We start from the raw sequence: 26,902 nt of genomic DNA, 5'->3' as shown, positions 1-26,902 counted from the left end.
GTCAGAAAAGCCATTTCCAACTTTGGCTGACTTATTGCCAGATGACATCACACACACTCACACAGGCACACACACACACACACACACACACACACACACACACACACACACACATGCACACGCACACTTTTTGTCAAGAGAAGTCTTGAATTATGTAACACCACAAAGGACACAAATAAGGCCTGGTGACAGCATCCCTCGGGCAGCATCCCCCTGCTCTCTGGAAAACCAAGTCCATCTCGAGTGTGGGAAATAAGCTGGCCTGCCGGGGCTGCCGCTGATGGGCGGAGGGGGCAGGACCCTGCATAGCTCCTGAAGAGAAGCAGAAATGTGCCGTCTCCAAAAATAAACCCGGGGCAGGAATGACTGTGAGTAGAGGGCTGAGAGCACGTGACCACGGCTGCGGTCCTGAAATACCAGCATGCTACAAAAAGGAGCCCGTGAGAGGCAGAGCGCGGGAAATTCAGGAAACAGCCTCTTTATATGGTCTCATCCGAGTGGGCCAGGATTCAACCAACTGGAATTACCATGTCAGAGGGAGCCTCTCGGGCCAGAGTCATTTCTGATCTTTATATGGTTCCCCCAGATTCCTAAGATGCCGACACACAAAGATGCCGCAGTGCCAAAAAAGGAGCCTTTCGAGTCGGGAGCCTTCGCACGGACTCCCGGGAGCTCTGGAGAGAAACCCCACTCCCACCTACCCCCAAAATGAGTCGGGATCATCAGAGGTCTCAATCCAGGGGGCAATCGGTTTCAGAAGGCCAGGGCAAGCACGCATAACTGCCCAGTGCAGAGACACACAGTTGAGTGAGATCTGGTGCAGTTCACACCGGCCATCTTCCGCTGGAACTCCGGTCACTGAAAACAAACTCCCTTCCTTGCTCCAGCAATACAGGTGCTCACACTCTGCCCATCCTGCCACTCAGCACTCCTCTGCCAGCACATCGCCAAGCGCTTTCCGTCTCCTGCCTCCACCCTGGGTCTCACGCTAAGACATCATAGAGCTGAGTTTTCCCACAGTGGATTTCAGGTCAAGGAGGGTCATGGGTCATCTGAGCTTTCCACTGAACCCCTGTGAGAGCAAACACAACTCTCTCCGTGAAGGACAAACGGAAATGGACCTAGACTACATTCCATTTTACGAACAAGAAAGAAAGACGTGTGGGCACCCCAAAGCCACGGGTGGAAGACTGACTGGGAAGAAGGGGTGTTTTCCGTGGTTCCCCAAAGAAAAACTGCCGTCTGTATCAAGTGTTAGTTGCAAGGAAGCAAAAGCTTACGGAAGGCCACGTCTGTCGCCACCCCAGCCCAGCCAGCGCCCTTCACAGCGCTAACAATGGGACACGGTGTGCCATCTCCTCAAGTGCACGGCACCACCCCGGAAGGATCCCTGCCAAGAATGTTCCTCTGGAATCTAATCAAGCCTTCCGATCTCATTTCCAGTAAGCTGGAAATCAGGTAAGAGAGGAGTAAGCTAAATGACACCAGGAAGAAAGAATCTGACGCATCCACCATGAGGAGACCTCAGAGTCACCTGCCAGACCTCTTCCAAAGGCCAATGCCATTAAAAGGGGGGTGGGGGGGATGGCCTCAGAGAAGTCATCAGAATGTGCCAGTTCTTACATGGATCGTGGATTTTTTTTTTATTTTTTTATTTTTATTTATTTTTTTGGTTTTTCAAGATAGGGTTTCTCTATGTAACAGCTCTGACTGTCCTGGATCTCACTCTGTAGACCAGGCTGGCCTGGAACTCACAGAGATCTGCCTGCCTCTGCCTCCCGAGTGCTGGGATTAAAGGCGTGCACCACCACCGAGAGGCTGGATTGTTTTCTTTTAAACACCTCATTATAAAAATAATTTGAGCAGGGGGTGGTGGCAGTACCTTTGATCCCAGCACTCAGGAGGCAGAAGCAGGCAGATCTCGGTCTCATCTACAAAGAAGCCAGCCTGGTCTACAAAGCAAGTTCCCGGACAGCCAAGGCTCTGTTACACAAAACAAACAAAAAGCTCTGTCTCCAAAAACAAACAAACGAACAATGATTTTGGAGATTAAAAAATGAGGATACGCTGGGTAACAGACAATGCTGGGCGAGGCTACACTGCCAGTGTGACATTAGTTTTCTAGGAAAATGTCACTTTCGCTAAATGGTGAAATGCCGTAACTCAACAAAGACTATACACAAAGCATAATTTTTATATTTTAAAGTGTTTTCCAAGTTATAATCTAAGCAGACAGGGTAAATGTTAGTTACAGTGAGGAACGCAGCCTGTACCTTATGCCATTTCCACCCCTGACTTTTCCAGATGTTTCTACTTGTAATGATGACCCAGTCAGGGAGGAAGCCACAGGATAAAGTTCAGGTTAACAGAGAACAGAAGAGTGGGGTTGGTGTGGAGGCGGGTACATTGTGCAAGCTGTCCACGGACGTGCAGGCTCAATAAAAAAAAAAAAAAAAGAGTGGAACAGCAATGCAGACGTTCTCCACTTAACGGCCAGGAATTCCTAATGCCACGGCCAGAAAATAACTTCCCACCACACACATCAGTCTTGTGATCCCTGACATGAGCGGAAGCCATGGGGAAAGGTGCGGCTATTGCTTATTTGGTCTTGTTTGCTGGAGATGACCCCAGAGCTTCAAGTGTACTAGACAGAAGTTCTACCACTGACTGACGACACCCCCGCCCCACCCCCACGCCCACCGTGCTTTCAGATAAAAGTACCTCTCTATCCCTAGAGAGATCCACCATAATTTACGGTGACTACCACCTTGTGAACATACGCATTATGAAATCAGGGTAAAAAACATACGGTATAAAGAAGGGCAGGTAACACAGCCACTAACCAGCCCCATGAGCCTGGCTGTTTCCCCGGGTTAGAGGAATCCCTTTGTTGTACAATCCTGTGATTCTGTGGGGCTGTGAACTACAGTATTTCGAATTCTTGGAGCAGGTACCTAGGCCAAACAGATCAATGAGATGGAACATTTATCATCCATATGAGTGGATGTGAAGGAGATGGGGCAGGGGCAGAGAAGACCAGGCTATGGGAAGAAATAAGCCCTAACCATCAAGACTTGATCGAAAGTGCCAATCTGGGCACAGCGAAGGAATACAGTGATTAAGGGTGAGTAAGAATGGCGGCCGGTATGTGAGGGGTGACTGTTTTGCTGCATTCAACTGAAGTAAAGCCCTCCTACAATATCAAGTTCACAGATGAGGAAGAAAGGCTGAGGTTAACTCACCTAAAACCATGTCCTTTGTAAAACGTGGAACAGGGATCGAAAGCCAGGTCAGTGGGCGGCAGAACTTGCCCTGAGCCAGCTGAGACTCCTTGACAGCTCTGTGCACGCCAGCTAGGACACGGTGTTGAACGTAACGGCCACAGTCAAGGCCACTCGAGGCTGGACCCAAGCAGCCTCCAAACAACTTGATCAACGCATCTATCCTGACTTTAAAGAGAAGACCCGAGAAGCCAAAATGAAGCTTCATTTTTCTATTCCAAAAGTAAGAGGTACCCAATAACGATGTAAGCACCCTCTAACACAGGAGGACCAGGGAGAGGTCTGGGCTAACCTCTACTCTGCTTACACTGGGGGAAGGATTAAGGGCAGAGGCAGGATTAGAAAGTGAGGCCCAAAATAAACCAGGACAGCTTTAACACTGTGCCCAACAGTGTCAGGTTCACGCAACGTATGGCTCTGGGCTTCAAAAGCAGCTGTCTTTCCCGGGAGCCCCAGGACAGCCTCCTTATCCCGAGGACTGGCTTTGAAGACTGAGGGGGTAAAAAGAAGGGGAGAGAAGTGAGCGCACCAGAAAGAAGGAAGAGGGAAGCTGTGTGGTTCGAAAAGATGCAGAGGCAGGAGGAAGCAAAAGGTCTGGGTTCAACTTTTAGAACTGCCCCTTCATGGCTCTGTGAGCTCGGGCTGGTCACAAGAGCGGCAACAGTGATCCAATGCAGGCTTTGGAGGAGACATTCTCCATGACCAGAGAAAGGTGGTGGAAAGGTCTGGGTAGGCATCCCAGAGGCTATCATTGCAGGGCTTGCCCTGCACGTGGTCTGTTCCAGAATCTCGGAATTATCTACCTCACTTCGCACAAAGAGAAACCAAGAGGAGAGCGCGAAGCTCCTCTCTCGCCAGACTGTCTCTGCGATGCTCGGGAAGCCATGTTGTCTGACAAGGGGTCTGGTGGTGTGATACCCGAAAGCCACCAAACTGTCCATTCCTGGGATGTGGCTGCCAGTGGTTTTTGAAGACACTAAGGGAACATATTTCAGCCCTGAAAATCAGGCTGAAAATTCACCCTGGATTCGCCCCATCTTGGACAGCATCCCTGAATTAGATCCCTTGGGTCATACCAAAACCAGCTCTCCCCCATTCCCTTCTTGGGTCCACATACCTTCCAGGCACTAACGAAGACGTGCCCGGTTCCCCCGTACATTTTGCCACTTGGCCAACACAAACATTCTTTTCGGCTTTCATCATGAATCAAAACCTATACATTTTTGTCATATTCTCTTTGCCCGTTTCCATTTGTTCAAATTAATCCAGCATGTGTGTAGCGAGACATGTGCACGGCGTGGAAGGGTGTGAATTCCTGGCGCTCTAAAGAGCTACCCCTCCTGGCACCTGTGACTCTGGGGCTCTGTATAATCAGTCTAGACTTGCCACCTCAACCAAATCCAGAGGAGAGTCACTTGGAGCAAGTTGAGAGCAGGAGCCTGCTGGAAGAAACCTGAGCTCTTGTGTGGTTCCTCAGGGGTGACCATGGAAAAAAAAAGTGGGGGTGGCTGGAAGGAGCCAGTGATCCCTGGGCTGCCTGCCCCACTGTGTGAGGACTGCCAAGCTCCGCCCCCTCACACCGTGTCCCAGTGGCAACTCGGAGACATCGGGTTGTACACTGCAGGCCTTTATCTTGCTCAGCCCTAAGAATTCAGCAGGAAACTGTCAGCACACAGCAAGGACATGGCTAACGTTTCAATCTGCCCCCCTCCCCATTTCAAAGATGTCCCCTGTAATCCTCCCAAGATTTTATATTCCTTCAGAATTGCTCCCCAACACCTGGATTCCCAAATTTCATGGTCCCTCAATATTTCAAACAGCAAAATTTTGTTTGGGTTTTGGGGCTGTGTTTAGAAGTACTAGATTGTTTTTGTGGTTGTTATTTTGTTTTTTGAGACAAGGTTTCTCTGTGTAACAGCCCTGGCTGTCCTGGATCTCGCTTTGTAGACCAGGCTAGCCTCTAACTCACAGAGATCCACCTGCCTCTGCCTCCGGAGTGCTGGGATGAAGGGCGTGCACCCCGACTGCCCGGCCCAGCCAGGATTTTTAATCTTCTAAAAATTGTCCTTAAAAAACCCACTATTTTCTCTGGCCTTCATTTCATTAAAGAATGGAACTGTATAGTCTACCCAAATTATAAAGGCACAAACCAAGAAGATAAACTGTCCTTTACACTGAATAAATTTACTTATGAAAACTTATAACTTTGGTTCTTGGCTTTATCAATTGCCAAAAATGTCCTCATATTCTAGTGTTGGAAGGTGCTACCTGTCTCTAATGCCTCAGACAAACTCTCTCCTCTCTGATGTACTTTTATTTATGTGATGCCGTGTGTGTGCGTGTGCATGTGCATGCGCGCATGCGCACTCACAGAGGCCAGAAGGTGTCCGAGCCCTGGAGCTGAAGTGGACTGCCTCATGTGTGTGGCTGGGAACCAAACTCCAGTCCTAAAAGAGCTACCATCACTCTGAACCACTGGGCCATCTCTCTAGCTCCTTCCCACTCTTTCTCCAACAACACGGGCTGAAGGCACTGCGCCCAGGTGACAATGGAGCGCGGCCAAGTGCATCCCTCAGTTAGTTCATCAGCTTGGCCAGTTGGCACAAGGCTCTGCAGGAGGCCTCCCGCCATGTAAACAGCACACCCCGGAGCTCTCCAACTTGGGACCCTCTAGATTCACTTTCCAGAGTGCTACACAAGTTCAGTGACCTATGGCATTACCTATGTGCTAAAACAAAATCCAGACACAGAGGAATATAATCCAAGTTTCTATAATGGAGCAGCACACAGTCTCACACCAAAAACCCAAACTACCGGAAACCCAAACTACCGGAAACCCAAACTACCGGACGTGTGAAGCGAAGTTAAAAAGCCTAGGAGAAACACTGACCTCACGTGACCCAGATGTTGGAATCGTCAAAGGCTGTAAAGAAACAATGATAAATACATTCAAGGGGGCTGGAAAAAATGGCTCAGTGGTTAAGAGCATATACTGCTCCTGGAAAGGACCCAGGTTCAGTGCCCAGCACCCACATGGTAGCTCACAACCATCCATAACTCCAGGTCCAGGGGATCCACCTCACTCTTTTGACCTCTGAGGTCACCAGCATACCTATGCTGCTCATACATACATGGGGGGGGGGGCTCAGACACATTAAACATAAGTATGTTCAAGGCTGTAAAGGAAAAGATGGTCATAATGGATGAGTAGATAGGAAATCTAGGTGCAAAACAAATTGTGTTTAAAAAACTTAGGGGGGGACCAAAGGGCAATTTAGAACTTACATGTAAACTAACTGAACAAAAATTTCAGTGAGCGGATTTAACAGCAGCTTGAAAACAGTAGCAGAAAAAAAAAAAACTGAAAGGCAGATGATCTTAAAAGACAAGCAGAGGGCTGGAGAGATGGCTCAGTGGTTAAGAGCACTGACTGTTCTTCCTGAGGACCGGGGTTCAATCCTCAGCACCCACATGACAGCTCACAACTGTCTCTAACTCAATTCCAGAAACTGACACCATCATACCAATGTCCACTGAATAAACTAAATTTAAAAAAAAAAAAAAAGACTTGATGTGAAGGAACAAAAAAGGATAAAAGGGGAGACAAGGCGAACAAGGCTTCTCGGGGAAGAGCAGCACAGACCATCTGACAGAATGTGAACCATCCAACACAGTTTCCCGGAACAGGGAGGAAGATGTGGGTACGAAACGTCTTAGGTCTACTGCCACACCACCCAGAATGCACCTGATCTCGGAAACTAAGAAGGGTCGGCCTGGTTAGTACTCGGATGGAAACAGCTATCTGAGGAAATCCTGGTCTAAATATTTCCAAATCTGGTAAAAAAAAAAAAAGGAAACATCAACCTACAGGTGTGAAAAAGTTCAGCAAATCCCAACAAAATAGATAAATAGAAAATCATACCTAGGAGCATGACAGGTAAACTACTAAAAACCAAACATCAGCACAGGCTGAACAAGCTCACACATGACCCAGGCTAGCCCTGGAATACTGATCCCCCTGCCTCTATGCCTGCTGGGAACAAAATTTACATATAAACCCACAATCACTGGCTACAGTGAAGGCCAGTGATCAAAGGAATGGCAATCCTGTTTTGTTTTGAGTCAGTCTCCCTACATAGCCCTGGAACTCACTGCTTAGATCAGGCTAGCCTCACATTTGCATTGATCTTCCTGTCTTTACCTCCCAAGTTGCTGAGATCAGGAGAATTGTGCCCTAAACCTGGCTGATCTTTGCAATTCTGAGGAAAAAGGGAAAAAAAAACTTAGTCTAGAATTCTACATCCAAAGAGAATACCCTAAAAAAGTAAAGATGAAATGAAAACATTTTCAGACAAACCAAACAGAACAGTCCCTGGCAGACAAGAAATGCCACATGAGGACCGGAGAGATGGCTCAGCGGTTAAGAGCACGGGCTGCTCTTCCAGAGGTCCTGAGTTCAATTCCCAGCAACCACATGGTGGCTCACAACCGTCTGTAATGGCATCTGATGCCTCTTCTGGTGTGCGGGTGTGCATGCAGATAGAGTACTCATATACATAAAATACAAAAATAAACCAATCTTTAGAAAAAAACCCAAAAACTGAAAAAAAGAAAAGAAAGAAAAGAAATGCCAGGTGAGGGGGGGTTGTCTAAGCTACAGAGAATCGATACCTGATGGGGACCCGATCATCAAAGGAAACCCTAACAACTCTATCTAAGTCGAGGCTACAACGTGTTCTGCAGAAGTTATAACGCACGTGCTCTTAAAATATGTGCTGTCCTTAGCCGGGCGTGGTGGCGCACGCCTTTAATCCCAGCACTTGGGAGGCAGAGGCAGGCGGATCTTTGTGAGTTCGAGGCCAGCCTGGGCTACAGAGTGAGCTCCAGGAAAGGCGCAAAGCTACACAGAGAAACCCTGCCTCGAAAAACCAAAAAAAAAAAAAAAAAAAAATATGTGCTGTCCATGGCACAGAGGACCAAGGGGGACAAGGGGACTCACCAGGTCCCCACGTTGTCGCACGTAGTTTAGGGGTTCACATTCCAGCTCCCAGAGTAACCACTGTGAGAATTGCACAAAAAGCCAAAGTCAGAATGAAGACAAGACACAGCTATTATACCCTGGGCAAAAGTATGTGGCCAGAAATGTTTCCGTCTGGCACTGATTACACTCGGTCTTGTGAACCGTCTCGTGTGAAGCATCACTGCTAAGTGAGTGTTTTACTATCAGCCTGCTCCGCAGGAATTACTGGCATGCACACAGTGAGAAGAGGTCCGGCCTCGCTAGCGGTCTCACTGAGGCTTACCAGACAGCGTCTCCTGTTCCCAAGCAGACTTAATACTCTGGATACACTACACATTCTCTTCATCTCTCGACGCTCCCAAAGCCTGGCTTTCCCCCCACAGACTTTGTTGATTCGCTCGCAGGTCTTTCAAGTAGAGCCTACTCCATCCAATCACCCCCCCACACACACACACACAAATGTCTCTACCTCACTCCCCCACAAGCTCCTCTAGACCTTGACTCTTCTAAAAAAAAAAAGTACAAAACATGTTTTCTGAGCTCATGCTATTCGGTTAACAAGTCTCTTTAATTCTCTATCTTGGTCACTAAAAATGGCCGAGGTAAACCATGATCATGCTGTTAGTTTTCCTGTCGCTATGACACAACCTGGGGTCACGTGGGAAGAGGGTACCTCAGCGGAGGAACCGTTTAAGATCAGACTGGCCTGCGGCCATGTCTGTGAGTATCTTGATGGATGACTAATCTGGGAAGGCCTGGTCCATGGTGGGCCTGGGTAATGTAAGAAAGTTGGCTGAGCATGACCAGAGTGAGTGAATAAGCAGTGTTCCTCCAAGGTTGCTGCCCTGGCTTCCCTCAGTGATGGACTATGACCCGGAAGTGGAAAGATGAAATAGACCTTTGCCTCCCCAATGTTCTTTTGGTCAGTGTTTAATCATAGCACCCAAAAGTAACTGATACGGACCACCACTCAGGGCATTTGGCTAACTCTCCACCAGTGGTTCCACTTTCAGACAACTCACAGATGAGTTCACCCGGAACCACAGCACTGCCCGAGCTTCACGCGACAATGACCTTGCTGCGTTTGAAACCCCAGTGAGAACCGGAAACTGTTTCATAGCCATTTTGAAATATCTAACTACTACCAACTTTGTGTCACTGATAAATTTTCTTTTCAAAAACTTAAGTACAAAAGGGGAGTTGTTGTTTTTAGTGGGGGTTGTTTATTTGTTTGTTTGTTTAATGTTAATAATGGGAGTGGCATGTGGGCCCCAGAAACTCTAAGAGCATCGTGGTATGGCCTGAAGCTTGGGAACACTGCCTTGGCTCTGCTACATCATCTCCTGTGACGACTCCCACTGCCTCCCTGCCAACACTCTCTCCATGCTAGGCTATTCTCCAAACAGCTGCCAGATTCCTCTCCCGAGAAAACAAAGTCAAGAATGTCTTTCCCTGCTCAACATCTTTGTGGGCATCCCACAGCATAGGAAATAAGCCCCACTGTTATAACACAAGGCCTCTTGCTGGCTGGTCTTACGTCAACTTGATATACAAACAAGAGTTAATCTGAAAGGAGGGGAACGTAATTGAGAAAAGGCCTCCATAAGATCCAGCTGCAGGGCATTTTCTTAATTAATTATTGATGGAGGCGGGCCCAGCCCATTGTGGGTGGTTCCATTCTTGGATATATATATATATATATATATATATATATATATATATATATATATATATATATATATATATATCTCCAGCAAAATGGCTCAGTGAGTAAGGTCCTTACTGCAGAGCCTGAAGACTTGACGGAGGACCCACATGGTAGGAGACAACTGCCTCCCACAAGTGGTCCTCTGATCTCTATATGCAAGTTATGGTACACAGGCACCCACACCACCATCCCCACCCACAAACAAGGTAAATAAATTTAAAAGCATTGTGGTGGTTCGGGCCCCCAAAGGCTCATATATTTCAATGTTTGGTCCCCAGCTGGTGGAACCATTTTGGATATAATTAGAAGGTGTGACCTTCTTGGGGGAGGTGTCACTGGGGATAAGACTTGAAGTATCCAAAAGCCCATGCCAGGTCCAGTCACACGCTCTGCCTCCAACTTATGGATCAGATGTAAGTTCTCAGCTACTGCTTCAGCACTATGCATGCCTGCCTTCCGCCATGCTCCCAGTCATAATGGTTAGGGACTCACTCTCTGAAACGGTAGGCAAGCCGCTAATTAAATGCTTTCTTTTCAAAGTTGTCTTGTTTGAGGTGTCTGTCCACAGAAATAGAAAAGTAACTAAGACACACACATACACACACACACACACACACACACACACACACACACCCGGGGGAGGGGGGGGTGAGTATGGGAGGTTGAATTCTCCATAACCATTGGTTAAGAGGAAAACCAGAAAGGGGTATGAGAAAGAGAGAAACTGGGGAAACGGAAGAAAAACAAAGGGGGGCCAGTAAGGGAAGAAAAGGACAGACAGACGCCAAGGGGGACAGACAAGGAGCCCTCCTCATTTGGTGGAGAACACAGACATGTCAGAATCTACTTGCTGGATTCTTCCGGCAAGTTCTTACTGAAGCCAGTCAGCGTGTGGTTCTGCGCAGGCGCACACGGCCCGACAGGCTGGCCCAGAATCTGCAGCGGTGCCCATTACTAGGTCCAGTAAACTGCCTTCCTGGACCCTCTCAGGGCTGTCAATCACTGCTGACCCCTCCTCCTCTCACTTACCTTGGCTTGGGCACACTCCAGATGTCTGCTTTTCTCCTCTCCTCTCTGGTCACTGGACAACTTGGGGCAGACGGGCTTACCTCTGTGTTTTTAAACTGTGGGTATGCCCCAGCCTCTGCCTGTCCTCAGCTTGTCAAGGGGGCCTCGCCTCTTCTGATCCTACAAACTCCGTGAGAACACGGCTTCTGCTCACCACCTGAATGTTAGCGATGCCAGCCCTGACCTTGGCATATTCAAGCACCATGCAGAAAAGCCTCCTGGGTAGCACCCACCATCAGTCCCGGAGGTACCTCAAACTGGCACACCGCTCTCGAACACGAAGCCCTCCTAGGCTTTTTCTCTGTTCCTTTAACCAGAACTGAGGGCCCACCAGGTGCCAGGACCAGGGCTAGAGGAAGCACAGTGGAACACCTGGAGTCTATAACTGATGATCTAAATAATTACACAAATTACCGATATACACGGGGGAGGGAAAAATCAAAGAACACTATGAAAGTGCAATGAGGGGACCAGCTGAAACGGGGGGATATTTTTTAAAAGAGCAACATGCAACTTGAACCTGAGAATAACTAACAGTCAGCCCATAAAGAGTAGGAGTCTAGGGCTGTGGAGATGGCCCAGTGCGTAAGAATGCCTGCTGTGCAAGGAGGAGGGCCTGAGTTCGAATCCCCAGCACCCATGTATTAATAAAAGCCAGGCATGGCTGTGTATGACTGTAACCCCAGTGTTAGGGTTGGAGACAGGCAGATCCTGGGAGCTCGATGGCAAGCCAGTCTAATCAAGATGCTAAGTTTCAGGTTCCACGAGAGACATCTGACACCCTCCCCTGGCCTCTGCATGGGTACATGCGCCTGTGCGTGTGAGCACGCACGCACGCACGCACGCACGCACAAGAGTAGCGGTAACTATGGCGTCCTGTGGAACGACAGAGTTTGGGGGGTGGGTAGAGAATCACAGAAGCGGTAGAGCTCAGCTCCACGGTAACAGGAGACAGCTCTGAAGTGAGGCTGGAGATGCATAAAAACCAAATCTCACAGGGTCAAGTGGGAGCAACGTGCATTTACACATACACACAGGGTTTTGCTGTGACTGGCCTGGAACTCACTAGGTAGATCAGGCTGACTTCAAACTTACAGCATTTTCTCCTGCCTCAGCCTCCTGAGTACTGGGATTTCAGGCATGAGCTACAGCACTCAGAATTTGTTTGTTTTGAACTTCTGAAAACAATGGGTATTAATTGTGGGGGAAATGATTTTTTTTTTTTTTTTTTTTTTGGTAACACTGGGATAGAACCTGGGGTGACGCACATTTAGAACTGCTTCTGAATGTGAACCGCTGTGGGTTTGCACAGGACGACTCTAGCTGAACCTCAGGAGGGTGGGCACACAAGGGAAGACCCGGGAACAGGGCCGCTCCCTCGGGACCGAAGTGACACTGTAGGTGGCTCGGACCACTTTCCTAGTTCCATGTTTGTTTCCGTCACAGAATGCTCTTTGGAGCCAGGGCTTCCGAGGAGTCTGATCTGGAAGCCTCGCCTGAACAGGAGTCCGTTCTCGTCACAACACAAGCAGCGTTACCAGGAAAATCTTCTCCAACCAAAAAAAAGACTTCTCAACGCGAGCCAGCAGTCCACCTATCCAAAAGGAGCCCGATCAACTCCGGTGTCGCGGCAGTGTGAGATCCCGGGGCCCACCTCAGAGGTCTTCCTGACCAGCTGAACAACAAACGAACGGATGGAGAAGGGGTTGGTTTCAAACCCAGGGGCACCGGTGAGTCCCGGGAGAAACCTAACCTGCCACACTCTCTCCTTGCCTCCAGAACGCCCTTCCCTTTCCAGGAGAAGGCTGCCTGCTCTTCTGGTGTGAACTGAGTCTCGGCTCAGACATGGCTCCTTCCTGGAGAGTCTAGCTGGGTGCCCCGAGCTTGAGAGTCTCCCGGCTAGTGACACCTCTCTCTGATTTGTTTCGTGACTCCTTTGCAGGCTCCCAGACCAAGGCTCTAGGAGACCGTGGGACCGTGACTATCCAGGACCTGGCACACAGAAGGCGCTCAGTCAAGCTTTAATAAGTGAATGAATGAATGTTACCTTTTACTCGAGGCCACTGAAGTCACAAAGGTCACGCGTGTCCTCCTTTCCTCCCACGCCCTCAGAACCACCGAAGTACGTGTCAACAACTAAGGATTAGTCTATGGGAAGTGGACAAGCCCTGGGAAATAACTGGCCGATAGTATAGGCAGACATGCTCACAGAGGAGACAAAATGGGTCGCCACAGATTCTCTCTAAAGAGTCCCATCCAAACGCCATTGTTTGCTTTGTTTGTTCTGGGGGGTCGCCCTAAGGACCAGTTAGTTCTGTGAAATATGAACACTTCTGACTCTTGACCAGAACGGAAATTCGGGACAAGCCGGTAACGGGTTCTAATTCTCATGACTTAGATAAATGTCAAAAGTAGCTGCATGAGTTAGACACTGTTCCAGAGCGTTCTACATTCTCTCAGGTAACCTCCAGCCCTGTAAGTACCACCACTGTGTCCATTCAGCAGATGAGGAAACACGTTTAGTATGGTCAGTAACTTGTGAAGAGGTACACCTAGCTAATGGCAGAGCTGGGGTCAAAGGTGAAATGGCAATCCTCACCTTTTGGGACAGAGGACAACAGACGACTAACTGACATCCTGGGCTAAGCCTCTGGTATCTATGTCAGGTGAGGAAGAGCGTCTTAAGGTGCTTGGTGAGCACCAACCTTCATCATGGGACACGGGACAGTGCACTGTCCTGGGGCAGCCAGAAAGCTCTGAACGCTGGAGCAGAGCTGAACAAGACTCGGAGATGCCGATTTCGCATGGCAAGCTCTCCCCTGACAGGACATTCCCGCCCACACAGCAGCCAGGCCCGGGGATGGGTCGGTGATGTACATCTGCCCACCCAGAGGGAGAGCCCAAACTGAGGCATTCGAAGCATGACATAAATATGAAGTGTGGAGAACGCATTCCTTGTGAACAGCCCCACGTCAAATTCCCTGCATCCCTCTTCGGCAACGTTATCAGAGACATCATTCAACCCAGCCGATTGGAGAAGAGGCTACGAAAAAGGCTGAAAAATGTGACCAATCATGAGAGTTATTTTTGTGAGAAAGGAGAAAAAAATGTCACCAAAAAGGGTCAGGAGATAACCCTATTGGGCTGAAAATAACCACCCTGCTGGCAGACCAGTCGGGGAACAGGCACAGGGCGAGGGACGTAATGCAGAGTGCCACGGGAGTGCTGGCCGAGGAGGTGGCTGGGGGATGAGGAAATTGGCCTAATTTGGGAACATGAGTCCAGCAGCATTTCTCGGATTCCTGGGCAAGATTCTGGCTAACTTTGAGCTCTGTGTCCTCAGGAGGAACACTAAGGGTATGGGGGGGAGAGAAGAAACAGCTGTGATTCCAACGCCTCTCTCCACAACTACTAAGGGTGACCAAAATGAGGACTCACTCCCTCTGCAGAAGACCCCAGGATCCCCTGGTCTCTCTGCTCTCTCCCAAAGCCCCTTCTTCATGGCGGGGAGGGAGGGTAGGAGAGGGCACAGAGTGGCTGGCTACAGGCAGAGACAAGCTAAGGGCTCTGGACAAGTTACCCAGCCTCTCCTGAGTGAGGTAATGGTATCTACTTCAAGAGGCTTTCCCTGGTTGCTGCATGGGCTTAGCACACAGGTAGCAACTGGATCAATGGCGGCTCTGATTTGTATCTGCAAGATGAAAGCTCAGGCCAGAAGCCACCTTACATAAGCGAGGAAGAAACGCATCCATAGCTAAACCAGCGTTGGAGTGGTTTTGCCAAAGCCGACTTTTGCCCAAACTCAGCGTAACATAACTGGATGGCCTGGGGCTTTTCTCGAAGGAGTTATGTAAGAATCATTTGAGTCAGCAGAACGGCTTGTCGGGCAGAGACACCCGCTCTCAACGCGTACCGCTGCTTTCCCTCAGACACACTGAAGAACCACCTTCCAGCAAAGCCCCCTCCTAATTTAAATTATTGCCAACTTGATTTGCTAACGGAACCACACACCTGATCCGAGTCTGATCTGTGACCAGTGAGATAGACAGACAGACAGACAGACAGACACACACACACACACACACACACACACACACACACACACACACACACACACACACGATGGTCGTGAGCCTTCTCAGTGCTCCACACTTCCTGGGGGCTCCATGGCTAGAGATACTGTATTACCCACTACGCTTCCATTGCCCACTGTGATCTCCATGGCAACCCTAAAGAACCAGGCACTGGTCCAGGGGGCTGGGGCAATGACTAGGTTGGTAAAGTGGCTGCCACACAAGCATGAGGACCTGAGTTCGGTCCCCAGCACAGCACCCATGTGAAAGTCAGGGGCAGTGGCTCACATCTGTAAACCTCGGGAGAGTGGGGAAGTCAGGGACGACAGGCAGATCCCCGGAGCTCATGGGCCGGCCGGCCTATCTGACTTGATGAATTCCAGGCTTGGTGAGAGACCATGTCCCCCAAAATGAGGTGGAGAGTAATCAAGGAAGACACCCAACATCAACCTCTGACGTACATATATATGCTCACATGAACAAGTCCATACATACACACAGAGAGAGAGAGAGAGAGAGAGAGAGAGAGAGAGAGAGAGAGAGAGAGGGAGGGAGGGAGGGAGGGAGAGAATATGGCACGACTCCAACGGACTCCAAGCCAGTCAAAAGACAAAGGAGCTCATCTCCCTGTTCGTTCAGGAAAAACAGGCAGTTACATTCTGCGACATCTCAAGAATGACCAAGCAAACCACAAGCCCTTTCCTCCTCTCTCAGTGCGGGCCAGGGTCCCACTCCTTGGGCCCTGCCACATGTGCTCCTCGGGCACAGAGCCCCTAAACGGTGACCAAAGTGGCTGGGAGAATCCAACCCAGGGGAAGAGTTTCCTGGACAATCCGCTTAGGCACACTGGGACACAGGACAGGGTTCTCATGGAGCCCCACACAACTGTAAGGGATCGGGGAGGAATGTAGGGAAGGGAGTTGGCCGAAAATAGAATTCTTTCCTTTCTTATCCAAGTCTATTTAAAAAGTTTGTATAAGTTCTAATTTTTAATGTCAAGTTAGTTTGGATCAACTTCTCTTTCTGTGTGTGTGTGTGTGTGTGTGTGTGTGTGTGTGTGTGTGTGTGTGTGTGTGTGTGTGTGTGTCTGTCGTGTATCTATGTCGATGTCTCTATAGGTTCATGGGGACCAAGTGTTGAGGTCAGGCGCAGTTCTTGCACTGCCCTCCACCTCAGTTTCCGAGGCGGGGTCTCTCACTGAACCCGGAGAGCTCACAGATCGCCAGCAAGCCCCAGGGGTCCTCTTGGCTCCACTTTCCAGTGCTGGGGTTACAGGTGAGCACCACTGAGCCTGGTTTTTATGTGGGGGCACGGGACCGCACACAGGCGATGATGATTCGAATGAGATTGGCTGCCACAGATTCAACTCACGGGTCTGAATACCTGGGACTGATGGGAAGGGCGAGGAGCTGTGTCGCTGTGGGTGGGCTCTGAGGCTTCAAAAGGCTCCAGTCATTCCCACTGTGGCAGCTTTTGCTCCCCCAAGATGGGAGCTCTTGGTGGGGAGGGTGCAGGGCAGGCATGGGGGAGTTTGGAGGGAAGAAAGGAAGGGGGAAATGATGTCATTATAATCTCAAAAAATTTTAATGTGAGCTCTCAGCTGCTGCTCCGGCCCCATGCCTGTCTGCCTGGCAACCGCCAGGCTCTCCGCCATGATGGTGATAAATTTTATATCCCTCAGGGACGATAAACACCAAAGAAACCCTTCCTAAGTTGCCTTGGTCATGGAGTTTTATCACCGCAACAGTAAAGTAACTAATACACACGGCAAGCACTTTCCTGGCTGAGTCAGCTCCCAGGCCTGTCAGGACAACTCAAAAAAGCCTACTCCACAGCCATTCCCCCTCACTCACCAAGAAACACCAATGTCCCAGGTAAAAACTCCTCCCAAACCCAGAGTGGCAGTTACAAGACCCAATTCTGACTGGGTCAGAAAGCTCTCTTGAAAGCCAGGGCAGCTGTAAAACTGTGTACTGACCAATTAAATGCAGCTAGGCATATACCCGCTGAGGTCTCCGGCTACCGTTTCCTGATCGAAGGGGAGCATTTAACCGGATGCGCCCTGAACCCTTTTCCTGCCTAGAATGCAGTTCCAACCCCTGGACAATCATCAGTCATCTTGTAACCGTGAGAACTGAAGCCACGAGGTTCCAACAGCGCAGCAGGAAATTGGATGGGTTAGGATGACACAGGACATCACCCAGTGACCACATCCCCCATGTCCTCCACTGAACTCCTCGAAAGTCAGTCCTATTTCAGTCAGGCTAGGGGAAAGTGCCTGTCGGATGTTAATGTTAATCTGTCAGGGCTAACAGATGCAGAAGAATGCCTGGAAATCATCCCCAAACAGCACAGGTTTGAAACTCAGGGGGAAATGGGCACCATGCTGACCAAGTGAACAAGTCTGACGGGGCGTTAAAACGAGAAGTGGCCAAGCACGGAGGCACACGCTTGCGATCGCAGCACGCAAGAGGCTGAAGCAGAAGCCCCTGAAGGCTGAGGCCAGCCTGGGCTACGATGCAAATCTGTCTCAGAAACAAACAGGCTAGTTCCAGGACAGCTACAGAGAAAACAAAGGAAGGAAGGAAGGAAGGAAGGAAGGAAGGAAGGAAGGAAGGAAGGAAGGAAGGAAGGAAGGAAGGAAGGAAGGAAGGAAGGGAAGGAAGGAAGGAAGGAAGGAAGGAAGGAAGGAAGGAAGGAAGGAAGGAAGGAAGGAAGGAAGGAAGGAAGGAAGGAAGGCAGGCAGGCAGGCAGGCAGAGCTGGGGTATGGATCAACAGTAAGGCACGTGTCTAACATGGGCAAGGCCTTGGGTTCCACCCCCAGCACTACGAATAAAGACAGGCAGGTGGAAAGCAGTGAACTGGGGAGGCCTAGTCACCCGCAAGGATGTGGCACCAGTGACCCCACCTTGCTGCCACATGGAAACGCCAGCCCACGGGTCTCACGGGGAAGAGCTTCTGATTTCCGAGGGAAACCCCAAATCTGGGTTTTTCACATCAGGTTTCTCAACTTCGTAACTATTGACCATTTTTTTTTTTAAAAAAAGTCTAACTGTAGAAGCTGAACACAGCATGGCTGCAGGCTGGAGAAGCCTCCTCGGTGGATAGAGGGCTTACCGGGCAGGCCTGGTGACCTGAGTTCAATCCCCGAACCTCCGGTGGAGGGAGAGAACCGACTCACCACGCCCAGGGCCTGGATTACAGTGTGTGCCACCACACCGGGCCCTAACCGCCCTCCTTCAGGCAGCCCTTCCCCGGGAACGGCGGAGTGCAGAGACTCATTCACTCACTGATGTGCTGAATGAGCGGGGGCTTATACAGGGCTTTTTAGTTTACCAAAGTGCTTAAATGCAGAGCTCACTTGATCCCCACATTCATCCAACGGTGCTGGGATCACCCTTTGACAAAGGACGAGATGGAGGATTCCAGAGATGACTGGATTTAAGAGCCAAGCAATTAGAAGAGCCAGTGGCAAGCTCCAAGTCCCTCCGATTCCTTCTTCCACGTCCCAATTCCACCGCCTCACTTTAAAGTAACTATTTATTCAAAACTAATTCCCACTTGACTCTAAAGTAACACCAGTCCGCCTGACAGTTCCCAGGTACCATGCTTACATTTTATTTTTTTTTTAGGGATATGGCCACTAAATAAAGTCAGCGAGGGGATAAAAATAAACACACCGAGTAGTGATGCTCAGAACCGGGTGTAAATGGGCACAAATCCTGGATCTAATTTTAGAAAGAAACAGCCAAAGAGTCTCACACAGCCCAGTGAGTATACGGTCCTGTGGGAGGCTGCCCACGCGCGCTGCTTCAAACCCCACTACCTCAGGAAGGGGAGGGAGGCATCCTGGAATCCTGCCGGGCACCAGAGAGATGAGGGACAGAATGACTTTGAATAACGACCTCCAAGGAAGATGCTGAGGACCAGAGTCAGCAACAGGTGTGTAACACACACACACACACACACACACACAAAAAAAAAAACTAGACCGCCAGCATTTCTTAGACGATCAGAAGGTCAGGCGGTGCTGATCTATATATATCCTGACAGCCTCAACCAGCTTTGAAGAGGTACCAGTTATCCCTTTAGGGTGGTCATATGACCTGCAGGCCCCTATACCCTCCCTAGGGTCTTCTGCTGGTGAGGGAAGAGTCAGCTGCCAGGTTTTACACGCTGGCATCACGGTGGTTACAGTAAGAATTCCTCATACACTTTTACAGTAAGTGGGAACATGAAAGATACGCAGCCAGGACCACATCAAGAGCGTTAAGACCCTGGTGACGTCACTTCAGATGCAGGGAAACACCTCTCCGCTCGTGAGATCTGCAAGGGCGGTGTGTCTGGATTACGCACACCTATGTGGTCTGCCAGGCGTCTCGGCGCAGGACCCCTCAGCCCCCGTGAGCTGCTGAGTTGAACGGCCGCCAAGAAGCCAGGCTTCGCACCGTCTGCTGACTCACTTTCTGGTGGAGCGGAGAGGCGAGGAAAACTACAATCAGCAAACGAGCCGGCCTGCCCCGGGGCGGGCACAGCAAAAGCAGGCGAAGGCAGTCCTGGGAAGACAGCCTACAGAGGTCGGGGAGGTACGGGAAGGCAAGGACTATCCAAGGGAAGGGGGCTGAGTGAACCCTGGTATTCGAGAGTACGGCTCGTGGATTTCCCACCCTTCACAAAGGAGCTGGATCATTCCTTAAAGGTCAAGGCCGACTGGAAAAGTTTCCAGCCCCCTTCCTGCCTGAGACTCTAGGAGACAGAGGCTGCTACCGGCAGCAAACCCCCAGTTGTTGTGATTCAACTTCACAGCGCCAAAGCATCTTCCTGGTGTTCATTCAGTGGAAATAAAAACGTGGACAGGGTCTGCCTTGGGAAGCTTCCCAGTCCCTGACTTCAGAGGGATGCCTCCAGGGCAGGGGATGTGCTCAGTCTGTGGAGCGCTTGCCTGGCACACATGAAATCCTGGACCTAGTGCCTGTAACAACAGGGCGGGGCAGGCAGTTCCTGCCTGGAATCCCAGCTTTCAGGAGGCGGAGGAGGGAGAATCAGTAGTTCAAGGTCAACCTCAGCTACACAGTGAGTTCCATACCAGCCTGGCCTACTTGAGACCCTGTCTTTAAAAAAAAAAAAGCCAGGCAGTGGTAGCACAAACCTTTAATCCTAGTACTTGGGTGTCAGAGACAGGCCGAATCTCTGAGTTCAAGGTCAGCCTGGTCTACAAAGTGAGTTCCAGGACAGCCAGAACTGTTACACAGAGAAACCCTGTCTTGAAAAACAATACATACATACATACATACATACACACACACACACATAAACAAACAAATAAATAAATAAATAAAAGCAAGCTGGGTATGGTAGCACATACCTTTAAACCCAGCACTCGGGAGGCAAAGGCAGGTGGATCTCTGTGAGTTTGAGACCAGCCTGGTCTACAGAGCGAGTTCCCGAACAGCCAGTGCTACACAAAGAAACCTTGTCTTAAAAAACAAAAACAAACAAACAAAATAAATTTGGGGGGGGCGAGGGGGAAACAGTCCAGAATCCAAAGGTCTCAAAGAAAAGATGTCCCCAGTAGGACAAATGTCCTAGAAAGGAACTTCCAAATCAAGACATGTGGAGTGGCTGGCATTCCACAGAAATACCGAGTTCCAGAGCCCTGCTCATTACGGGTTCCGTCATTCTCCCAGGGCATTGCTCCACATCTTCCTGTTGACTTCGGTCTTTGTGACACTCACCTCTTCAGTCTGCGTCAACGAAGAATTCTTGCTGCTGAAGTAACTCTCGGCCTGAGGTGACTCCTGTTGGGCGCGGCGGCCCATCTTGGCCCCCTGCAAGGAGAGACGAGAGCGCAGATGATCGGATGTCATTTGAGGCCCTGTGGGTACGACCTCGTGGTAAGCCAGAACTGGGGTTTTATGGCATGACACAGAGAACAGGATTTGAGTAACTTGTACATACTCATAGGGAATTCTCTAAATCCTTAAGAGAAAGAACCTAAGTCCATTCTGTTCGGCAGAACGGGAAACATACAGGGTCTTGATGGTGAGAGTTTTCAAAAGCCACCGTCAGAGCAAAAGCACAGTGGGTCACTATTCTACCCACCACACGCAGATGGAACCGCAGCTAGCCTGGGCAGAAGCCTCAAGCCACAGCCCAGGGGAGGCAGTAAAGGCTCCCACCTTCCTAGGTAGGCCTTGAGTGACAGCTACCAGGCCGGCTTTCGGAGTGACTTCCTCAATTTCATGGCAACTGACACCAGAGGACTCCAGAGAGACCTCTGGCTCTGCTGGCTGGATCTGCATCTACAAGTTCAAGGTGGGGGTGGGGAGGGGGGGAGGGACAGGGGACAGGAATGCTGAGACATCCCTTTTGGAAACCAGAGCACCTCAAGATTCTGAGTCACCAGATGAAACATTTGCAGGTGTTCCCCGAGCCCTCCCAGTGGGCAGGGGCTCTGTCTCCAACGTTCCCCGGGACACACACACAAAACTCTGAGGCACTCTAATGGGCGTTGAAGAATATCGGTGTGCGATCATTTACTTATAAAAAAAACAACCCAGCACAGCATCAGCATTTTTAGGTCTCCCAAGAGCACAAAGACTGATGCCGATGCCATTTTATAAAAGGGGAAACCGAGGCCCAAAAAAGTGATTAAGTAGCAATGTCTTCTTGCGACTTGGAATCCTGGGTTCATCCCATGGCACCCTACTGAAACTCGGTGCTAAGTGTTCGAAGAAGGAAGAAAAGGGTTTTAGGAGCACTGCATAAAAACCGCCAGCGGAGGATCTGAGCACCAGGTGGCAATTATCAATCCTGTCCATCTTTCAAGGATGGTGCGGACGATCTTTCTGATAATACAGCTCATTATTTCCTTCTCGAGGAAGGTGCCCTCCTCTGTCGAAGGGACCCTCTTCTGCGCACCCAAGTATAACGTATCTGATCCTACAGCGGCGGCGGCTACCTTAGAACAAAAATGAATGACCGTGCCTGCAAATGCTGCTGACAAGTGGTGTCTCTAACAACCGTTAAAGTTGGAGACTATTGGAAGACCCCGTAAATTGACAACACAGGAAACCACTTTACAACCTGAGGTCCTGTCTTTTAAGGGTAGCCTGTTTACTGTCCTTCTCCCCGACCCCCCAGGGCAAAGGTCAGTGACATTCTGTTCTCTGCCTAGAACAAAGTCTGATACACAGCAGGGCTCAATACATATTTGTGGAAGGAATGAATAAATCACTACATTCACATCCCAGGTACTAAAAAGTTTCATGTATCAGAAAGACCTGGTGGCCCATTGTCCTTAGCTTTAAAAACAAACAAACAAACAAACAAAAAAACCACAAACAAACAAAAAAAAACCCTGCTCCATTCTCAACCAACTGGCTCCTGCCCTCTATTATCTCCCTCCAACAGATGCCTCTCTAAGCACCTGGGAGGGCATCAGATGCTACCAGGGCCCCTCAAGACACCTGAGATTTTACAGCAGAAACCAAGGACTTGCCAAGTGACCCATCTTTTAGTGATCTCAACTAACTCTAAAGGCTATCAAGACCTGGGGGGTGGGGGGTGGGGTAGGTAACGACTTTGACAGAAAACACTGAATGTAGGTCTCTAACCAAGCTCTACTGTCTACTGGCTATACGATGGCCATGGCCTGGGGGAGACCAGAAGTGAAGGTCAGGCGATGTGGTAAATGCTTTCCAGGAATGCCCCATTTCACCTGCACAGCAACGCCTCCTCCATCCTACCAGCAAGGAAGCCGGCGCTAGGTGTATTCGGGCCCATCAACAGGTTTGTTTGTTTGTTTACCCAGTTGTTACTCCCCCCCCCCCCACGTAATAAACTGGAGTATCGATGTCCAATCCTGGGGAGGGGAGTTATAGGAAGGAAAGAACATCCCCAGCCACCTCTCTTCCCAGCAGCTTTCTGGAGAACTTCCGGGGACTAGACTCCCGGGCGAGGGCGGGAGCGGCTATGGGCGCAGACCCTCCGTTAAGCCGGGCATCGCACTCGGGCGGCTGAGCCAGGGTCTGTCCCGACTCCGGGCTTCTTGGTGAGTCGGGGGCACTTGTCCCACCCGTTCAACCAGCCCCCAGCCCCCAGCATCGCTCCTCACGGAGGTAGCCGAGCTGCGACGTCTCTCCTCGCCCAGGTCCAGTAAATCGTCCATCTCCGCGGCCGCTGATGTCACTTCCTGGAAACAGACGTCTCCGCCGCGTCCCTAACAACGACCCCGCCCTTCCACCCCAGCTTTTAAAGAGTCCGCCTCACAGTTCCCGGGTGCTGGGTGTCACCTTCTAGTTTAAATCAGATCTTTCCTAAGCCAACTTTGCTTGACTTCGGGAAAAAACAAAACAAATCTCCAGATAGCAAAATCCTCTCCGGCTGCTCCGGCGAGGTTACCTTTGGGGACTGCCTACATGTGTAGATCTGATGAAATAATGTTTATGAGTGAGTGCAAGTGCCGCTGTTGGTGATTATTCGCAATGTACAAAGACCTTCAAATTACTGCTCAAGCGACCGGTGTATCAACCACCGCGGAGCACAGGAAGCGTGGTATTATTTCCATTTGACAGGTGAACACTAATGTAATAAATAGTTTACGAAGTTGACAATGACTTGCAAAAATGCGTAGTATTCGAGTTCTGAAGTTCAAGAAGTTTATTGAAAGCAGTCACACGTTTATGCATGCCTGTAATTCCAGCACTTGGGAGTTAGAGGCAGGAAAATCGGGAGTTCGATGTCATCCTCAGCTACACAGTGAGTTTGGGAGGTGGGACTGGGTTACAAGAAACTCCGTGTTTGAAAACAAAGTTTATTTAGAGGCCAGATTAAAATATCCAATCCTCGAGTACTAATCACTTTCAAAAGTATAAATATAGCCAAGCACGGTGACAGGGGTCATGTCACTGCTACTCAGGTGGATCATGTGTGCCTAGAAGTTTGAGTCCAGCCTTGGCAACTTGTGCGACCCTTTTTCAAAAGAAGAAGAAAAGAAGATATAACATTAGGGGTCTTATGTAATCTGACAATAGCTCCTCTACTCAGCAAGACAGATAGCTTGGAGAAAACAACGCCAGTACTAAGTGTTGGGCCAACCCTTGTAATGCCACATGTTACTGAAGTATTTTTTTCTAGCACACAGTGGCTGCCAACCACCCTCCTAGGCCTGCAGAAGGGGATATCCCGCGGATTCCCAGCCTAGGGGTTAGTCAGGTTGAGTCTTCACTGACTCATATTCCGCATAAGATCCCTAAGTCAACATCTCTGCCCAATTCTCGTCACTGGTCACCAGGACCCACAGAAAATGGAATGTGGATGGCTCTGGGTTCGAAAGGGGAAAACGGGAGGCCTGTCCAGAAAGCTGCATGACAAACGTTACTGAAGCACCCAGCATGTGACATCCAGCACAAAGACTCACTTCCCACGTTCACTGAGGAAGACCAAACATTTTCATATCTCAATGACGCAATAGGAGACCTGGGAGTCAGAGGACTTCATTTCTCACCCTGGTTTTGCTTGACCTCAGGTTCCTCCCTTGGAACGACCTTTAGAGATTTCTCCTGAGATCCTCACTTGCTTCTCAGCAAGAATATTTTGTTAGATTTTAATCTGGTGGCAACAACCATTGCCAAAAACCTCAGGCAGCTTCGATATAGGCATCAGCTCTTCCCTTGTTCCTTCTTCCTGGGTACCAGTTATGCAAGAAGGGATTAATGCTTGGATTTTTCAATTTCTTGTAAGCTCCCGCCCACTTCTTCCCCAACTTGGAGAAAACAAAGGGTGAATGGTACTTACCCTGGGCAAAGAGAATCCCTAGCAAGCAGGGGCTGGCAAATCTTACCCAGCACTTGAATCATTTGAGAAGTGAGGGTAAAAATACAGCTACTATTGAGACACTGGTGTGAGCAAGGCAGAGTGGGTACAGCCCGGAAGAGAATTCCCTCAGGAACTTTGCCTCCTATGTGGTAAAGAATGAGCCCAAGACAGTGGTGGCGCACGCCTTTAGGCCCAACACTTGGGAGACAGAGGCAAGCGGATCTCTGTGAGTTCAAGACCAGCCTGGGCTACAGAGTGAGTTCCAGGAAGGTTCCAAAGCTACACAGAGAAACCTTGTCCCCCCAAAACAAAACAAAAACAAAAACAAAAAAAAAAAAAGTTAGCCCAAGAACCTCAGCCTCTGAGGTCACCCCATTTTAAAAGTCAACATCTCCTAATTGGGGCACTCTCCTTCCCCTTCCCTGTCCCATCTCCCACATAATCTTATTTATTTAATATTTACTACCCTCCCCCATTGGGAAATGCAAATTTCATAAAAGCAAGTTCTGCTTTGTTCATGGACTTATCCTCAGTGCCTAGAGTGGTACAAGGCATATAGTAAACACCAAGGCTATCTTTCAGGGCTAGAGAGGTGGGTCATCAATTAATTGCACACACTGCTCTTGTAGAAAGCCTGGGCTGGATTTCCAGCATCTATGCCGGGCAGCTTACAGCTTCCTGTAACTTCAGCTCCAGAGGAATGGTTACCCTTATCTGGCTTCCAAGGGTATCTGCACAAAGTTCACGTGGATACACACACAATTAAAAAAAAAAAAAACTCTTAAAAAAATCTATTTCTCAGCCTGGCGGTAGTCACACACACCTTTAGTCCCAGCAGTCAGGAGGCAGAAGTAGGTGGATGATCTCTGTGAGTTCAAGGTCAGCCTGGTCTACAGCTTGAGGTTCAGGACAGCCAGGGCTACACCGAGAAACCCTGCCTCGAAAACAAAACAAAACAAATCTATTTTTCAAATAGATTTTGCAGAAGCAAACATCACCAAGTGCAGACTGGCAATGGACAGGCAGGGTTCAAATGGTGGTACTGACACCTAAGAGCTGTGTGACCTTAATGAAGTCATTTTTAAGGTCTTGGGACTTCCTCCTAGATAGTCATACGAGTTACAAATCAAAATAATGCCTTTTCAGATTAGATAGCCGGTGATAGACATCTTCATTACATAGAAAAAAAAGTGCATTGTGCCTCAGTTTCCCCAGTTGTAAGATACTACATTAACATCCTTCACTTGAGACTTCGGAGCTGGACCTATAGAAAGAAAGGCTCCAGAAGGCTATAATCAGACATGGGAAGACAGTGGACTGCTCGGCCTGGGGGGGGGGGGGGTGGCGAGGGGAGACCTAGAAACCCAACTGGGAAATGGGCTAGGGCCAGGTGCTGAGTCGGCCGGCCGGCCAGGAAGGGAGCGGCGCTCACTTGCATGTGGGGCCCGGGACTTGACGGCGGGGGTCTTAGTGGTGCTCGCGGGGTCGAGCCACCGAGCCTCTGTCACTGGCGGTCCGGCCTCGCCAGAGGGCACCCTCGGCCTTCCGGAAAGCGCCATCATTTTACCCGAGCTGCAACCGCCGGGCTCCCGGATGGTCAATGAAGAACCGCAGCCAGGATCTCGGCCGAGCTGGGTTCCACCCTCGGCCCGGGAGAGAGTGGCCCTCCCGCCCGTCCCCGCTCCCCTTTGCAGACTTTGCGTGTGTCCCCGGCCCGGCCCGGGGGCGATCGGGGACGCGGGGGAGGCGAGAGAGAGCGGGGCGGGGAGCGTGGACTGACAGCTGGCCCCGGCGCAGAGGGGCCGGGGTAGCAGGAGGGAGGGGGCTCGGGAGTAACTTTCCAGAAAAACAGCCAACGTGTAGCAGGAATGACTCCAAGAGGAGGGGAAAAAGGAGAAAAAAAAAAAAAGTTCAGTTACCACGTCGAACCAG

General features: G+C 49.8%; 1 protein-coding gene across 5 annotated transcripts in view; it reads right to left on the bottom strand.

Moving 5' to 3' along the window:
* Ift43 (intraflagellar transport 43) overlaps positions 1-23,381 on the bottom strand; it is an 84,860-nt gene extending 61,479 nt beyond the window's left edge. For 3 of the 5 annotated variants that reach the window (XM_076551120.1, XM_076551121.1, XM_076551119.1), the window contains exons 1-2: positions 21,331-21,468; positions 20,887-20,979 (exon numbers count right to left, since the gene is read on the bottom strand). In XM_076551120.1, coding sequence (XP_076407235.1) covers positions 20,887-20,979; positions 21,331-21,453 — 216 coding nt within the window. In that variant the 5' untranslated portion in view covers positions 21,454-21,468. Of the gene's footprint in view, positions 1-20,886; positions 20,980-21,330; positions 21,469-23,267 lie in introns of those variants that run through there. The other 2 variants (XM_042260961.2, XM_006990300.3) reach the window with 2 other exon arrangements.
* Positions 23,382-26,902: the final 3,521 nt, after the last annotated feature.

Source organism: Peromyscus maniculatus, chromosome 14, assembly GCF_049852395.1.
Source record: "Peromyscus maniculatus bairdii isolate BWxNUB_F1_BW_parent chromosome 14, HU_Pman_BW_mat_3.1, whole genome shotgun sequence".
In the NCBI taxonomy this organism is placed as follows: domain Eukaryota; kingdom Metazoa; phylum Chordata; class Mammalia; order Rodentia; family Cricetidae; genus Peromyscus; species Peromyscus maniculatus.
The sequence above is the reverse complement of the archived record's forward strand: the minus strand, read 5'-3'. Positions and strand labels throughout refer to the sequence as shown.